This window comes from Equus asinus, chromosome 5 (assembly GCF_041296235.1).
Source record: "Equus asinus isolate D_3611 breed Donkey chromosome 5, EquAss-T2T_v2, whole genome shotgun sequence".
Lineage (NCBI taxonomy): Eukaryota > Metazoa > Chordata > Mammalia > Perissodactyla > Equidae > Equus > Equus asinus.
Window position 1 is genome coordinate 86468361 of NC_091794.1, and position 19250 is coordinate 86487610.

A 19250-nucleotide genomic window follows, 5' to 3' on the forward strand; every position below is an offset into this window, starting at 1 on the left:
AATGATGGACTGGCATGACTAAAATCAGATATTTATTAATCATTAAATTTTCCTTTATTTTAAATGTTCCTAATTTTACCTTTGAAGAAATCTTTGGTTTCCAAGGTATGGAAATGTACCTAGTAATTTGGGGTCAAAGGCCTGTAACAACCTGGAGGCCATATTAAAACTATCACCACTGCTATTAGAGACGTAGTATAGAACAGTGATTAAAAGCACTCTGGAGCCAGACTGACTGATTTGAGCCTTAGCTCTACCAACTACTAGCTTTGTAACCTTGGGAGGTTACTTAACCTCCATGTGCCACAGTTTCCTCCTGTGGAAAATGGAGATAATAATAGTAAGCATCTTAATGTGTTTGTGAGGATTAGATGAGTTAAATTTATAAAAAATATCTAGACCAATGTCTGCTATTATTATTCCTTTCTCTGTATTACTACTACCATCACCACCAATCTACAACTAGCTAACCTTTATTGAGTGCACAGTATGTGCCGAACACTATTCTAAGTGCATTACATATTATAATTCATTTAATCCTCTCAACAATTCAAATAAGGTAAATAATATTATCCAAACCTTGCTGAGAAAGAAACAAGCACAGAAATGTTAAGCTACTTGCCCAAAGTTACACAGTGAGTGTAACCAAAGACCAAATACAAGATCATTTCTCTCTCTCCATCTTTTCCATTGAACCCCTTTCCCAGGGAACACTGACACTTGCAATCCTCAGATTTCTCTGCTTCAAGGTTTGCAGGATACGGGCAGAGCACTGGAAATGACAGCAAGAGCTACCTGCCTATGTTGCACACAGACAAGACGACAGATTTCCCTAGGTATTTATACCTCCCTCCTCTTCCTGATTATAAAAATACATACTCACATTATAAAATACAGAAAACAATTCTGGGCATGTTAAAGGAAGCATTGTTTAAAAGTTAGTTTGCATGAATTTCCACTATCACTCTAGAAAGTCCCTAGCTTTAAAAAAAACTAATATTTATAAGATATTTTAAAAAGAGAACATACCTTTTTCTTCTGAACATTTAAGAAAACTATGAATAGAGAGAACAATTTTAAAACTATGAGTGTCTTCACAAAAACAAAAAAGGGGCTGGCCCAGTGGCGTAGTGGTTAAGTTCGTACTCTCTGCTTGGGCGGCCCAGGGTTTGCCATTTCAGATCCGGGGTGTGGACCTACGCACCACTTATCAAGCCATGCTGTGGCAGGCATTCCACATATAAAAAGTAGAGGAAGATGGGCATGGATGTTAGCTCAGGGCCAATCTTCCTCAGCAAAAAGAGGAGGATTGGCAGTGGATGTTAGCTCAGGGCTAATCTTCCTCAAAAAAAAAAAAAAAAAAAAAAAGAAGAAAACAAAAACACAAAAGCATTAATGGGATTTTGAACATTTAAAGTGGTACTAAGCAGAAATGTGCTACTATATATTAGAATTTCTGCTGTTGCAGGAAGCCTTTGTTAAGTGCTCTATGAACTATGTTAGATAAGGTTGGCTTATCATAGTATTAAAACAGACGTAAGATTACCCGTTCTGTCCTATCAGCACAAAATAATCGAGTGTGATGTCTCTTCTGAACTACAATATAGGTTATTCCAGGTTGATAGTCTTTCTCCAAACTGATGCAGGCTTCTCGAATGGCTAGTAGTTCATAATATAATACCTAGAGAAGATGAAACAGAAAGAGTTGATATAGCCAGCTGTTCTCTTATACATACTTCAAAGTAAGATAATGATTTAGCTTCAGGATTTAGTAATGTCATCACTTTACACCTAAATAGACCTCTCTTTTCCATCTTAACTATTATGAGAGCATGGTCTTAGCAATCAAGGCTTATACATCCATAGTAAACATGTTAAAAGGGAAAATCTAAGGAAGCATCATATTTTGACTTTAGGAATTCTTAACTTAATTAAGACTTCTAAATTCAGAACGAGACACCATATTATAAACCCAGTATCTGATTTAACCAAAGTATGCTGAGATCCCAGGCAACCAACCTGCCTAAACTGTCCCTCTGAAACACCATCCCGATAAAAGATGATACGAGTAGGTTTGAACCGAGTTGACTTATAAAACTGAATGAGAAGTTCTCGGACCATGGAGGCCAAGTCCTGGATGATCTCCTGTCGGGGTCTCTGAACTCTTACTGTAGCACAGTATCTGCTTGGGTGGGCATCCATACTACCTACAACCTAGGTTGGAAAAAGTAAAGAAACACAAAAATTAAGTTAATCCAAACTACAAGAATATAAATTTTACCACAATAAAAAAAACTGAAAAAAAGAACATGGATTTCATTTAAATTTGTATTTTATTATAATCTTCCTATTTATCACTGTTCATTTTGAGAGTAATCAAACACAGATAATTCCCAGTGAAGAAGAGAATAAAAGACCTAATATAGGGTCAAAAACTATTTTCCTATAAGTAGGCTGCACTTTACTTTTAATAATTAGATTTAAATTTATAGATGTTGCTGGCGGACCTAAAGATTACTAAGGAAAGAGACATAAGGAAAATAAAAGAAAGGAGGTAAGGTAAAAAGAGGACTCAACCAAACCTTTGATTTCGCTCTCTCTCTTACACTTTAGCAAACCACCCCAGAAGCCAGGCTTAAGACTTTGATATCATCTTGGAACTGTTATGCTTCATAAATTTTAAAAGAATTTTTCTGGGCCCAGGCCCGTGGCTGAGTGGTTAAGTTCGCATGCTCTGCTGAGGCAGCCCAGGGTTTTGCTGGTTCGAATCCTCGGTGCAGACATGGCACTGCTCATCAGGCCATGCTGAGGCGGCGTCCCAGATGCCACAACTGGAAGGACCCACAACTAAGAATATACAACTATGTACCAGGGGGCTTTGGGGAGAAAAAGGAAAAAAATAAAATCTTACAAAAAAAAAAAAAAAAAAAAAGAACTTTTCTCATTGAAATGTCCTTCAACCAGAAGGCTTGAATCTATAGTCAGTCTTAATGTCTTAAATTTGTGTTCTGTATCTGTTCCTCAGAGAAGTTAATCTTGGCTTTGAGAATTACTCTTAATTTTCTCTTCCTATGTCTCTTTAAATATTGTTATGTGTTTGGAGCAGGGGGAACTTTGAAACATGATCTCTGGAACCCAAATATTTTTATTTTTTAATTTTATTTATTTTTCTTTTTGAGGAAGATTAGCCCTGAGCTAACATTTGCTGTCAATCCTCCTCTTTTTGCCAAGGAAGACTGGCCCTGAGCTAACATCCATGCCCATCTTCCTCTACTTTATATGTGGGATGTCTACCACAACATGGCGTGCCAAGCGGTGCCACGTCCACACCTGGGATCCGAACTGGTGAACCCTGGGCCACTGAAGGGGAACATGCGCACTTAACCGCTGCGCCACTGGGCCAGCCCCTCGAATATTTTTAAAATGTCTACTACACATCATTCTGATCAGACCCTAGGCTGAGAACCAGCTGGTCAGTGCTTCAAGCTTCTCTTTCTTTTAGGGTACTATTTATACCAAAGTCATGCCTCAAAAATGGAACTCTGGGGGCCGGCCTGGTGGCGCAGTGGTTAAGTGCAGACGTTCTGCCTCTCGGCGGCCTGGGGTTCGCTGGTTCGGGTCCCGGGTGTGGACATGGCACTGCTTGGCACACCATGCTATGGTAGGCGTCCCACATATAAAAGGTAGAGGAAGATAGGCACGGATGTTAGCTCAGGAAGAGGCTTCCTCAGCAAAAAGATGAAGACTGGCAGTAGTTAGCTCAGGGCTAATCTTCCTCAAAAAAAGAAAAAAGGTTCATTGCAGCATTATCTACTGTACCCAAGACATGGAAACAACCTAAGTGTCGAATGAATGGATAAAGAAAATGTGGCATATACATACAATGGAATATTATTCAGTAATAAAAAGAATGAAATCTTGCCATTTGTGACAACATGGATAGACTTGATTGCATTATGCTAAGTGAAATAAGTCAGACAGAGAAAGACAAATACTATATGATCTCACTTATATGTGGAATCTAACAAAACAAAACAAAATCAACTAACCTCCTAGATACAGAGAACAGACGGGTGTTTGCCAGAGGTTGGTGGTGGGTGATAAAGTGAAAGGGTAAAGGGAGTCAAAAGGTACAAACTTCCAGTTATAAAAGTCCTAGGGATGTACTTTACAGCATGGTGACTATAGTTAATAATACTGTATTGCATATTTTAAGGTTGCTAAGAGAGTAAATCTTAAAAGTTCTCATTAAAAGAAAAAATATTGTTCGTAACTGTGTATGGTGACAAATGTTAACTAGACTTATTGTGGTGATCATTTTGCAATTACACAAATATCGAAACATTATGTTGTATACCTGAAATTAATGTAATGTTATATGTCAATTACACCTCAATTAAAAATAAATAAATAAATAAATAAAAACAGTACTTCAAAAGAGTTTCTAATTTCGTGTCAGTATTTTAAATGTCTTACTTACCTGAAACCAAAATATGGAAAATTTTTACATTTTTCTTCTGTGGGTCAGATTAGAAAATAATCAAGAGTTTTTAAAAAGATAAGCTAGAACTTCTCTACTTATTTATGTACATGGGTTGTATCTGCTTTTTCTTTATCTTCTATATGTAAAACAAAGAAAAAAAAAGAGCTCTGACCATTTCTTTCCCCTGAATGGTATCTCACTACTAAAAAACAAATCCATATCCCTTCTGATGGTACAGAAAGCCTCACGAAAGCTTCCTAGCCTCACAGCCTGCTATACTACATTCCAATTCTCTGCATTTCTCAACGTTCTCCAAACACTCCAGGTTTCTGCCATCTAAATTTTAATATACATTGCTATCAAGGTAGTATCTATTATATTATGTGGCATTTATTACTTACATTTGTTTCTCACACTAGTCTTTAAGTTCTTGGGAATAGAGGCCATATAGCAAAAAGAATCAATTAACAAAATCCATTTACAAAACCTCTGATAATCTAAAGGAAGTGGATATTTTGTAGAAATGGATCTAGTAGAAAAGAACAGTGACTACCTAGAAGTCCAAAAGAATTCAAGTATGAGTAAGCTTTCTTGGAAAATGACCCCAAAATAGCAAACCTGAAATAAGTTTTTTGAATTTCTTTATCATTTTATCTTCTATAAGAACTTTTTTGTGTGTGTGTGAGGAAGACTGGCCCTGAGCTACCATCTGTGCCAATCATCCTCTGCTCTGTATGTGGCATGCCGCTACAGCATGGTTTGACAAGTGGTTGTTGTGGGTCCGTGCCTAGGATCCAAACTGGTGAACCCCAGGCCGCCAAAGGGGACCATGCAAACTCAGCCACTACGCCGCAGGGCCAGTCCCTATAAGAACATTTTAATGAGTACCACAGATGGCTCAATACTACCTCTAGGATACTTGAAATGTAAATAATTTATGCATAACTATAAAAATACAAAGTAATACAATTTATTAATAAAGTCAATTTTCTTTATTAATGAAATAGCTTTGGAATCCTAAGTGAAATTTTTAATATTTATTACTAACATTTTCAAGGATAAATAAGATTTATCAGATTGTTAAAATTTAAACAAAGATTATAATAATGGATGGTAGAAAAAATATAAAAAGTCTTACAGTTTAACTTCTGAAATTTACCAAGTATGCCTAAAATATGTTGACATTTTCAAAACATTGGCCTTTGTTAAAATTAAGCAGTTTTCAAGTTGGGTAAAACATTGTCTGGCTTTCTGCAATTTATAAGAAATACACTTAAAAGATTGACAGAGAAAGGTTACAAATATAGTGGTGGGCAAAGATATAAATGGGCAGATGTTAAAAGTAGGAGTGGCAGTATTAAAACAAATAAAGACTTCAGCTGCAAAGTATTAAACTGGATGAAGGTGGCAGATATCTTACATTGGAAAAAATGCAATCCACTAAGCTTATATGTAATGCATCTTTCTGTAACAAAGACATGACTGAAATACATAAACTCTTTGAATTATAAAAAGTAACTGAAATGTATAACCATGGAGAGAAACAGACAAATTCAAGTAGGAAACAGAGACTTGAGTAATTTAATAAACTTGATTTAATAGATATATGTAAGGAATTTGTAGTTCCCAACCATAGAATTCTTTCAAAAACACAAAGAACATTTGAAAGTTGGCTCTTAGATATATATATATTTATAAAAGTTTCCAATAAAATATTAAAATTAAAAAAGCTGAAACAAAAATGTTGATCTTTGCGTAAACTTTAGATACCCTGACTAATGACACTCACAGCAGCAATAGAAGGCTTCTTCCCATCACCAGCTGGTGGATGAGTGACATCTGCTCCCAAAAAGATCACTGGTTGCTGGAACACAGAAGGTCTTAAACACATTTTTTAAAAGAGTTAGATAATCCATTTTTTTCATTATCCATTTATCTGTTTCATAATACTGTAACACAACTTCAAGTTGCTGACACAGCACAGAGGAGGTCCCGTATAGACAGTTTCACAGGCCTGATCTACTGACAGCTGTGTTCTCTTAATTCGCGAAGCCCTAGTCAATGAAGTAAAAGCTGTCACAATGGGTCTATCAATGTCTTATTCAGAGCAGTCTCCTCCCTTAAGCAACGGTGCTGGTGGTTGCAAAGGGCAACCGCTGCTAGTGTTCTTCGTAATAGGCATAAAGTAATAAATTTCCTCACATTAAGCCACCAATTTGTATCAATCTTTCTTTAATCTATTTACATTTTAAGCTTATGTAATCTCTCAAGGAGAAAAAGAATCATTAAACTTTACACTGGAAGGGATTATGGGAGTCTATTATTCCCCCTTCCCTGGCCAAAAGTATAAATTTGAATAACATATATTTAATAGTCATAAAGCAGCTAATAGTTCATTTTATTTTCAAAACTCTATCCTTTAAGATTCAAACGACTGTCTCTTAGTTTAGACTTAATAAAATCCTATGTTCATTTCAGTTATGAATCTCATTTATTAGGGATAGGAAGTAGAGGCTGTATGGAAAAATAGTGAAAAAAAGAGCTTTTGTGTCAAATACACATGGATCCATCCTTCTAATGCTAATTTGTGGTGCATACTGGTCAAGATATTTAACTTTTTAAAGCCCTAGCTGTTTCAACTATTTAAGGAAAACTGTCATTCAATTCTCCAAATAACAGCCTCTTCCCCAGCAACTGTTTCTAGGTCACTGAGCTCTTGGACATGCTAGCAACCTAAGAGTAACATCTGCCATCCCCCCCTGACTGCAGCTGCAGCAGGGGCTGATTGCTTGCCTAACTGACGGACTTAACCGACATGGCCGCTACAAGACCCTCCTTTCTAGGTGGGTGAGCGGCCTCACGATACCAGGTTGAAGATGACTATCAAAAAATGAAAAAATTTTTCAAGCTGGGCTCTCCTGTGAGAAATAAATAAAGCTCTCAATACTTTCTAGCTAGGCAAGAGGTACTTTGCATACTAAATGAACATGGAGGTGGGAGGGGATTTTCACAAGGGAATCTCTTAATCTGGCCAATCCAAATTCTTTTAATTTTTTGCCAAAATGTCTACTTATCTACCATGGCAAAAATCACCAAAGCCATTTCTTACAGAGATCTTAGATATGTCAATATATAGAAAAATAAGGACTATGTTATTAAGTGATTAGCTTATCTTACCTTTGATGAGGTACAAGAATATTATTTATCCCTCCGAGTTTAACATTTATCTTTAGGCACAGGTTTGAGAGAGTCTGAGGGGATGTTTTTATGACATTCTTGACTTGAACACACTGTGTAGCCATACCCAAAAGTGTATCTCCTACACGTTTCACCTCCGCTATGGAACAAATGCAAATATCTCTAGTTATAACAAAGGTCACACTTTACTGAAAATTAAGCTAATGTTTCCCCCCTTGAAATACAACCCTGTATTACAGGATACCAAAAATTACACCAATACTAAAACAATGCTGTTAAAATTTAAAGTATACTGCCTTAAAGAATAGGTTAAGTATTTAGTGATAATTTTTCCAATGGTTTTCTTCTTTGTATCAGAGAGCATATTTTTACCATCATAAAAATAGTATAACTACAATAACTGAAAAACCATAAGAGAAGAGTATCATATATAATCCCTTATCAGCATTTTACTGTACTCTTCCAGAACTTTTCTCATTTATATTATTTTAATGCAATTATAATCATAGTCTACTTATAACTTTCAATGCTATTCTCTGACCTTTAATTTAAAAATACAGAGGTATTACAGTGTAAAGAATAAAAGGCCTTTGTTCCTTTCCCCTTCTCTGTCATTGTAACTACCATAAAAAGTTCAGTGTACATAACTTCCTATATATAAAACACATGGAAAACATTTTAAAATCAAAATTGAGAACACGCCATCCATTCTACCTTGCAACTTGTCATTTTCATTTAATGATATAGTATGTTCTGAATCTCAATATATACATCACCCTTATTTTTTATAACAACAGCAGTTATGCTGTTTCTACATGCCATAAGGTATCTAACCAGTCACACACTGATAGATTTCTAGCTTGTTCTAGGTTTTCATTATTTCAAACAATCCTAGGAATAATATCCTTGTATATTTTTATTTTTCTTCATTTGTGTAACTACAGCTTCAGGATAAATTTCTATAAGTAGAATTCAGGGGTCAGATATATATATATTTAACATTTTTATAGATACTGACAAACTGCTCTCCAAAAAGGTTTATTTAGTCATTCAACAAATATTTAATGTGCACCTACTACATTCTACTATTGTGCAAGGCTCTGGATACACAATGGTGAGTCAACAGAGACACTGTTCCTGCCCTTACAGAGCAAGAGGCATTAAATAACTGCTCAAATTTAACATTACAACTGTGAAAGCAACATAAAGGAGAGGTATAAGGAGTTTTAAGATAATAAAAGTGAGAGAATTTGACCTTGTCAGGGAGGTAAGGCAAAGCTTCCCAAGGAAGGGATGTCCAAACTAAAATTCAAAGGAAGAAAGTCAAAAGAAGAAGGCACATTTACTTGGTGAAGGGTGGAAGGTGGGCTATGAGAAGCAACACAGGTAGAAAGAAGGGAATGAAGAGTTCCTGTGGGGAAAAAAGAGCATAAAGTGAGATGAATTCTGAAGAAGTAGGAAGACACGGATTTGAACATGCAAATCCTTGGAAGATCATATTGAATATCAATTTTATTAACTGCATAATTAAAAACTAAATGGGGGTGGAAGGGAAAGGGATAAATTGGATTTGTATTTTAAAAAGACCACCCTGAATGCTGGTTATAGCTCCAACATGTAGAAGGCTTGAAGGTCATCGTTCCCCTTCTCAAAACAAGAAAAAAGCTGAATGAAAGTCAATAACTTTTTCTTAGATTCATTAGAGAACTGAGGTCACAGGACAAACTGCTACTCCCAAAACAGGTGAATACAAAGAATCACAACCAAGATCAGCTTATTAGAAGCAGATGCTGATGAAGCTAGTAACTGGTAGGAACAATTAAACAGAAACTCCTATAACTCAAAAAGAAAAAAACCCAAACAATCCAAATAAAAAATAGCCAAAGGACTTGATTAGACATTCTCCTGAAGAAGATATACAAATGGCCAATAAGCACATGAAAGATGCTCCATATCACTAATCATTAGGGAAATGCAAATCAAAACCACAATGAGATACCACTTCAGACCCATTAGCATGGTTATAATCAGAAAAATAGAAAATAACATGTGTTGGCAAGGATATGGAGAAATTGGAACCTTTGTGCATTGCTGGTACGAATGCAAAATGCTGCAGCTGCTGTGGAAAATAGTACGGCAACTGCTCAAAAATTAAATATGGAAGTAATTCAAATATCCATCAATGGATGAACAGATAAACAAAATATGGTATATACATACAATAAAATATTATTCAGCCTTAAAAAGGAAGACAATTCTGATATATAGTACAACATGGATGAAGCTTCAGGACATATGTTAAATGAAATAAAAAAGTCACAAAAGGACAAATACTGTATGATTCATTTACAGGAGGTACCTAGAAGAGTTAAATTCATAGAGACAGAAAGCAGAATGGCAGCTGCTGGGGATGAGGGACGAATGAGAAATTATTGTTTAATAGGTACAGAGTTGCAGTTAGGGATAATGAAAAAATTCTGGGGATGGATGGTAGTGATGGTTGCACTTAACACTACTGATCTATACATTTGTTAAAATGGTAAATTTTATGTTACCTATTTTATCACAAAAAAGAGAATAAAATTTTGATACATGCTACAATATAGACAAACCTTGATGACATTACGCTAAGTAAAACAAGCCAGAAACAAAAGGACAAACACCACATGATTACACCTATCCGAATTACCTAGAATAAATTCATAGAGACAGAAAGTACAACAGAGGCTACCAGAGGTTGGTGGGAGGGGAAATGGGGGTTATTGCTTAATGGGTCCAGAGTTTCTGTTTGGGATGATGAAAAAGTTCTTAAAATCAATGGTGGTGAGAGTTGCACAATAATGGGAATATATTTAAAGCCAATGAATTGTTCACTCAAAAATGTTTAAAATGGTAAATTTTATGTTATGTATATTTTATCACACACATAAAAACTTGTTTAAAAAATAGTTAATCCAGGAACACTCCCATAAAAACAGTACATCAGAAGGAATGAAACTATAATCAAAATTTGACACCAAATGACTGACTTAAGGAAGTTATCACCTCCACTAACATGAGACAAATGAAGAGATCCCAGGGCTCAGGCAAAAGAGGGCAAGAGTACAGAAGGAGCTGAAAAATAGGTAGCAGCAGTCAGGAAACGAAAATTAAGTAAAAAATAAGCGGTAAAAGATCAAAGAGTTTTTCTACAAGTAAAAAAAATAGGGTGAAGGGCATAAAGGGGCTTTTTTAAAAAATAAGAATTCCAGAATGATCTAACACTTGAAACCATGTGAGTGGATAGTCTGATTTATAGGTAAGATAATTAAATGATTGAAAAAAAATTGGAGGAGGAGTGACATCAGTATCATGGTGGAGCAAGCTGTTCCCTTAGTCTTGCCCTGCTAAGATACAATGAAAATGACATTCATTAACCAACAGAGGACATTCACACAGCACATATAGGACATCTGAGAGATCCAAGCAGCCATACGTCTGAAGGTGGGGGGACTGGATCACTGGGAAACAGTGGAAGGAGCTAAGCAGATCTCTTTTCCCTCCCCAGCAGCAGCAATCTAGAGCATGGGATCTCATGCAGCGGCTGGTGCATGATTCTGAGGTGACAGGGGAACAGGCAGCCCTCTATGGGAATGCTTTCACTCTCGGAGTTGCTTTCCAGCCTGTGGGAAGGCCCCACATCGAGGCAGCTCAGATACCATGTGGGCACCCCAACCAAGCCAAGCAGCCCAGGCAGACTGCCAGTGAGTGAAGAGCAGAATCACACGTGTGAAAGAGAGTGCCCTTCCCCCCACCTCCCACCTGGCACACCAGCTTGGCTGGTCAGGCAGGGCAGCGGATCTGTGCCAGAGCACCTGCATCTGCATGTGTGAAGTAGTGGTGGCCAGTGGGCAAACACAGAGAGTCCTATTTATACATCTAATGGATGCAGTGGGTCAGAAAACACAGTTCCTGTCCTCCACAGTGGTGGCAGATGGAATCTGCAACCAGATACTACTACTATGTGCTGGCAAAGGTCCACCCCATCAAACACCATGAAGAACTACATTAACATTCCAGAGCAGAAGGAAAATGACAAATCTCAAGAAACCAATTCTGAAGTCACAGAAATTTACAATCTAAATGACAGAGTATTGAAAATAGTTACCATAAAGAAACTCGAGTTACAAGAAAACTCAGAAAGACAGTTCAGTGAACTCAGGAATAAAATTAACGAGCGGAAGGAATTCTTCACAAAAGAGACCAAAACTCTAAAAAGGCAAACGGGCCAGTCCCATGGCTGAGTGGTTGGGTTTGTGTGCTCTGCTCCAGTGTCCCAGGGTTTGCTGGTTCGGATCCTAGGCGTGGACCTGCATATCGCTTGTTGGGCCATGGTGTGGCAGCACTCCACACAGAAGAACTAGAATGACCTACAACTAGGATCTACCAGTATGTTCTGGGGTTTTGGGGGGAAAAATAACAAAACAAGAGGAAGATCAGCAACAGATGTTAGCTCAGGGCCAATCTTCCTCACCAAAAGAAAACAAAACCAAACCCCCAAAAAACTCACAAACAGAAATGCTGGAGATGAAGATGACAATGAATGAGATAAAAAATAATGCAGAATCCTTGAAAAACAGAGCTGATATTATGGAAGACAGAATTAGGAATTTATAGAGGACAGAAATACAGAAATACTTCAGGTGGAGGAGAGAGAACTAAGGCTAAAACGACATGAAGAAGTTCTCCAAGAAATATAGGACTCAATTAGGAAAAGCAACATAAGAATTACAGGTATTTCAGAGGGAGAAGCGAGGGAGAAAAAGAGTAGACAGCTTATTCAAAGAAATACTGGTTGAGAACTGCCCAAACCTAGAGAAAGAACTGGAATTACAATTAAATGAAGCCAACAGAACTCCTAATTACTTCAATGCAAAAAGACCTTCTCTCAGGCATACATCAGTAAACTGGCAAAAGTCAGTGACAAAGAAAAAATACTCAGGGCAGCAAGGCAGAAGAAAATAACCTACAAAGGAATCCCTATCAGGCTTTCAGTGGATTTTCATCAGAAACCTTACAGTCTAGGAGAGAGTGAAATGACGTATTCAAAATACTGAAAGACAAAAACTTTCAGGGGCTGGCCTGGTGGCGCAGCAGTTAAGTGCACACATTCTGCTTCAGCAGCCCGGGATTCGCTGGTTCGGATCCCGGGTGCAGACATGGCACCACTTGGCAAGCCATGCTGTGGTAGGCATCCCATATATAAAGTGGAGGAAGATGGGCATGGATGTTAGCTCAGGGCCAGTCTTCCTCAGCAAAAAAAGGAGGACTGGCAGATGTCTTCCTCAAAAAGTAAAAAAAAACCCACCAACTTTCAGCCAGGAATACTTTCTCCAGTGAAACTATCCTTCAGATATAATGGGGAAATAAAAACTTTCCCAGATAAATAAAAGCTAAGGGAGTTCATCACCACAAGACGCCCTCTACAAGAAATGATCAAGAAGGCCCTCATACCTGAAATAAAAAAGAAAAGGTTTACAAAGCCTTGAGCAAGGAGATAAAGAGACACACAAAATCAGAAAATTTAAGCTCTTTATCAGAACAAGTTAGCAAACAATTACAACACTAAATATAAAGAGAAGGAAAGCATCAAAAATAAGTATAAACACTTCATTTTAATCACAAACTCACAACACAAAATGGAATAAGTTATGATGACAATAACTTAGGGAAGAGGAAAGGGATGGATCCTGCTTAGGTTAAGGAGATAAGAGGCCATCAGAAAATGAGTCATCATCTATGAGATCTTTTATACAAACCTCATACTAACCACTAAACAAAAAATGAGAACAGAGACACAAATGATAAATAAAGAGAAAACCATCATAGAAAATCACCAAACTGAAATGGCTGTAGAAATACACAGGAGAAGAGACAGGGAAATATACAACAATCAGGAAATGAGATAAAATGGCAGTATTCAGCCCTCATATAAAAATAATCACTCTAAATGTAAATGGATTGAATTCTCTAATCCAAAGACACAGAATGACAGGATGGATTAAAAAACAATACCCCAAACAATATGCTGCCTCCAGGAGATGCATCTCAGCTCTAAAGACAAAACATAGGCTCAGAGTGAAGGGACGGAAGACGATACTCCAAGCAAATGGCAAACAAAAGAAAGTAGGTCTTGCCATATTTATTTATATCAGACAAAGCAGACTTTAAGGTAAAAAAGGCAATGAGAGATAAAGAGGGGTAGTATATAATGATAAAAGAGACATTCCACCAAGAGGACGTAAGACTTATGAACATATATGCACCTAACACAGGTGCATCAAAGTACATAAAGCAACCATTAACACACCTAAAGGGAGAAATTGATGGCAACACAGTAATAGTAGGGGACCTCCACACCCTACTTACATAAATAAATAGATCATCCAGACATAAAGTCAATAAGGAAATAGTGGAATTAAATGAAAAACTAGATTAGATGAACTTAATAAGATATATATAGAACATTCCATCCAAAAACAGCAGAATACACATTCTTTTCAAGTGCACGTGGAACATTCCCAAAGACAGACCATATGTTAGGAAACAAGGCAAGCCTCAATAAATTTAAGAAGATTGAAATCATACCAATCATCTTTTCCAACCAGAATGCTGTGAAACTAGAAATCAACTACAAGAAAAAAGCTGGGAATGTCACAAATATATGGAGACTAAATAACATGCTACTGAACAACCAATGGATCAATGAAGAAATCAAAGGAGAAATAAAAAAGTACCTGGAGACAAATGAAAATACATCATACCAACTCTTATGGGAGGCAGCAAAAGTGGTCCTAAGAGGGGAAATTGATAGCAATATAGGCCCACCTCAAGAAACAAGAAAAATCTCAAATAAGGAATCTTAAACTACACCTAACAGAACTAGAAAAAGAAGAACAAACAAAGCTCAGAGTCAGCAAAAGGAGGGAAATAATAAAAATTAGAGCACAAATAAATGAAATGGAAACCAAAAAATATAGTAGAAAGGATCAACGAAACTAAGAGCTGGTTCTTTGAGAAGTTAAAGAAAACTGACAAATCCTTAGCCAGACTCATTAGGAAAAAAAGAGAGAATAAAAATAAATAAAATAAAAATAATAAATAAATAAAATAAACAATAAAATAAACGAAAGAGGAGAATTACAACTGATACCACAGAAATACAAAGGCTTATAAGGGAATGCTATGAAAAACTGTATGCCCAACAAACTGGACAACCTAGAAGAAACAGATAAATTCTTAGACTCATATAACCTCTCAAAACTGAATCAAGAAGAGGGGCCAGCTCCAAAGCCTAGTGGTTAAGTTCAGCATGCTCGCTTCAGTGGCCCAGGTTTATGGGTTCACAACCTGGGTGTGTACCTACACCACCGTTCAGCCATGCTGTGGCGGTGACCCACATATAAAAAACAGAGGAGGGCTGGCCCTGTGGCTGAGTGGTTAAGTTCGCACGCTCCGCTTCGGCAGCCCAGCGTTTTGCCGGTTGGGATCCCGGGTGTGGACATGGCACCACTCATCAGGCCATGCTGAAGCGGCATCCCACATAGCACAACCAGAGGCACACACAACTAGAATATACAACTATGTACTGGGGGGCTTTGGGGAGAAGAAGAAGAGAGAGAAAAAAAAAAAGAAGAAACAGAGAATCTGAATAGACCAATCACAAGTAAAGAGATTGAAACAGTAATCAAAAACCTCCCAAAAAATAGAACTCCAGGACAAGAAGGCTTCTCTGGAGAATCCTACCAAACATTTGGACTATTTAGTTTGCTCTACTGATTTGCCTTTTTAAAGTTAAGGATTTCAAATACTGTAGCTATAAAATGTTTTAATGTTTGGAAGTTTTAGGATAGGTTTTAGCACAATTCTAAAAGGAACATCAAGTACTTGAGGAAAAACTCAATCTTAAGATATCCTTACCATACACTGGTGTCTTCCCCGGCAAGATGACAATAATAAGCTGGAGTCCAGAGTAGGTGTTCTTGAGATGCCGGAACATGGGCTCCACGCTGTCTGCCCCCTGCGCATATTTGCAGAAGCAAGGCTGGCCCTGAATGGGCATCCCTGCATCTTTAGAAATCTTACGCAGCTGGTCCGTAAAACCCCTAGAAGGAGAAATTAATAAAAATAAAACCTTTGTCTAGTCATAAATACCTACAAAGTAGTAATGGAAAGTTTGGAAAGAGAATGGTGAATGAAGCAAAGATACGTGTGCTCCACATATGAAGAGGTCACCAGACTACTGATGTTAAGGGCAATGTTGGGTCAGTAATCTATTTTGCAAACTAACACTACTATACAATTATGTGGAATTTTGTCGTTTACAAAGGGCATTAGTAATAGAGTGTGTTAGTTAAGAGCTCAGCTCTCGAGTTAGCAAGACAAGTTCCAATTTTAGTTCTGATACTAGCTATGAAATTTTAGGCAAATTTTTTCAGTTTCTGTCATCTATAAAATGATTACTTCCATTGTAAGGCTGGTGTGAAGATTAAATGAGATAATGCATGTAAAGCACTTAGCACCTAGCTCAAGACATGGTAAGAGCTTGATAAATTCAAGCTAGTGGACATGTTCTGATTTGATCCTGACATGATTCACAAGGAAGTAGTAGGTTAGGTGTTATTCCCATTTTATAGATCAGGAAATAGTTTCTGGCATATTAAGTATACACCTGAGGTCAAAGGGTTAGACGAATGGCAGAGTTAGAACTATGACCTAATCTAGAATTTCTTTCCATAATATTAACCATATCAAATTAGGATAGCAGGAAAGATTGTATCCTCAGAAAAGATTAAAAAAATATGAAAACATTTTAAAAACAAATGCGGCAGGCAGCACTTTAATGTACTTTTATCCACAGTGAAAAAACCAAAAGACTAATAATTTCATATTTAAAGAAAATTCTGCTTTTAGTCTAGGATAAATGAGTCATCACGTACAGGTTTAACAATTACTTTACTTGTTTTTAAAACAAATAAGGTCTAAGTCAAGGATCTGAATTATCTTTGCTTAAAAATACTCTGATTCTCTCAGGACAGAGATCAAGTTTGTAGGAATTCCCTTCTTATTTTTCCTTATTAGTGTTTAACTCAAGAAGTAGCAAGTTCAGGGGCCAGCCCGGTGACGCAGTGGTTAAGTGCGCACGTTCTGCTTCGGTGGCCTGGGGTTCACCGGTTTGGATCCCGGGTGTGGACATGGCACCACTTGGCACGCCATGCTGTGGTAGGTGTCCCACATATAAAGTGGAGGAAGATGAGTGCGGATGTTAGCTCAGGGCCAGTCTTCCTCAGCAAAAAGAGAAGGATTGACAGCAGTTAGCTCAGGGCTAACCTTCCTCAAAAAATAAATAAATAAATAAAAAATAAAAAAATTAAATAAAAATTAAAAAGAAAAAGCATGAAGTTCAATATTTTCAGTCAGCCTGAATAAGAGCCATTAAGTCCACGATTATAAGACTTCTATCAAGCCATGAATAACAAATACAAAATGAAAAGAATAACTGTATGCTTGAAAAACAACTAGAAGTGTTTTCTTTGGTCTCTGGAGGTCAAGTAAGATAACTGTAGCATTGTCGTAAACTGTCCTTACATTTTACTTGAAAGCAGGGGGATAAAAACTTTGGAGAAAAAAACATATTCGGTGAACTTTAAGACATACATTTAGAGATCTGGAGCTAATAAAAAGGAGTGAACAGAATTAAATAGAATAAAAATGTTACTTCTCACATGAAGGAGGCCAGGCAAATTCTAAACTGACCTGGGGTAAACTGGTCTCTATATCACTCAACAATTATTCATCATGTGAATACTTTATAGGATCTATTAGTGAAGATTTAAACTAGACAACAGTCATTTTCTTAAGAAAATCAGATTTTAGAGGAGAGAGAAGAAATTTACACAAATAATTATAATACAATTCTATTTTATGCAGGAAGTGACAAGTACAAATAGAGAGGATATTGATAAACTACTATGTTTAGAGTTAAGAGAGATTACTGCCAGCATCACAAATCATAGAAAATTGGGTATTATTTAGAGGAGTAGAGACAGGAAGGAGGAGTTTTCAGTAAAGAGCAGCATGAGTGGAAACGGAAACTAAGGCTCCCAGGGAGATGGAGGGAATACAGTGCTTCAATTTCTTTGTCCAGAATATGTGAAAATGGAGAAAGGACTTAAGAGGCAGGTGAAAGATTTTAAATGTCATACTGATTTTTAATGTTATTCTTTTATATTTAATAATTTAATGTTATTCTTTGTCAAAGAGAAGCCTAAAAGTTTTGGAGTGGGGGTAGTCACAAGCAGAGCTGGTACTCTTTCACAACAGCACAGCTCCTCAAACAAGAGTGACAGCAGAAGCCCTTGAGACTACCAGAGCCCCAAAGACTTGAGAGCTCCAAAGGAGAGGAGATAAAAAAGAAGCGAAAGTGATAAAAAGGAACCAGAAAGGCAAGAAGAGAGAGAATGTCAAGAAGGTAGTCAATTGTACCTAACGCTGCAGAAATTTTGAGAAAATAATGGCTGAGAAGAGCCCATTAGAGTTGATAACCACAAAGATATTAGAGATCTTCCAGGAATCAGTTTCAGCAGAGCACTAAGATTTCAAAGAGGGAGAGAGAATGGAAATCTGGAAGTCTGAGAGAGTAAGTAAGGTAAACTGAATAGTGAAGATTTTGTTTGTTTTAAATTTAAACAGATGATTGTTGAGCACCTACATGTTGACAGAAAGAATCTAGGGAAGAGGAGAAGTGGTGAAGACGGAGGCCAAATTTTGAAAAGTAAGGAAGTGGAAATGAGGAGTTAAACCACTCTTTCAAGGGACTCAGTTGAGAAATAAGGATTTTATTTAATCCTCATCCATTAGATAAGTACTATTATCTCTATTTTAAAAGGTGAAAACTGAAGCATAATGAGATTAAATAAATTACCCATGGGAATAAAGCAAGGAAGCAGAAAAGCTGGGAATTAAACCTATTTGCCATCAAAAGCAGTGATGCTCTGCCTATACCACATAAGCTAGTCTATTAGGATGGCTAGAAGAACGAATCAATGACTTTACTATGACTAACAAATTTAGGAACCTTCATCAAACCGTGGAGAAGAAACATTTTTAAAAGTTTCAGTGATTAAATATGCTCCATTTTGAGGCAATATTGCTTAGAACATTAGGTGAGTAATTTAAAATTGAAACACAAAATTGAAACACAAAAAGGTCCCAGAGCCAAACTAATGACAAGACTTACTTCAATATTTCTTCTCTGCACTGCCTCTGTGTGGCAAAACAAGCTATAGCCCACATTTTGATTTCAACTCCTGTGTGGAACTGTTTCCCTCGCATGTCCCAGACTCCGTGGCTTGGCGTTGCTACTGTCCGATTCTAACAGAAAAAGAGAAAGAGAAATAATAAGGCAAAAAAGAATAAACACTTAACATACAATTTATCTTAATGAGCTGAAATAAGCATTTCAAATCACTGAATTGTTATATATCTGATATTCTATATGGAATAGGCTGTTCTAATCATTCTTATTTAT

General features: G+C 36.9%; 1 protein-coding gene across 7 annotated transcripts in view; it reads right to left on the bottom strand.

Annotated features, from left to right (window-relative positions):
• The window catches only part of LOC106830534 (argonaute RISC catalytic component 3), a 104956-nt gene that overhangs the window by 10859 nt on the left and 74847 nt on the right, over window positions 1–19250 (bottom strand). For all 7 annotated transcript variants that reach the window (XM_070510334.1, XM_070510336.1, XM_070510333.1 and 4 more), the window contains 6 exons: window positions 18960–19093; window positions 15641–15825; window positions 7661–7820; window positions 6273–6363; window positions 2020–2214; window positions 1547–1681 (listed from right to left, as the gene is read on the bottom strand). In XM_070510334.1, the coding sequence (XP_070366435.1) occupies window positions 1547–1681; window positions 2020–2214; window positions 6273–6363; window positions 7661–7820; window positions 15641–15825; window positions 18960–19093 (900 nt within the window). The remainder of the gene's footprint in view (window positions 1–1546; window positions 1682–2019; window positions 2215–6272; window positions 6364–7660; window positions 7821–15640; window positions 15826–18959; window positions 19094–19250) is intronic.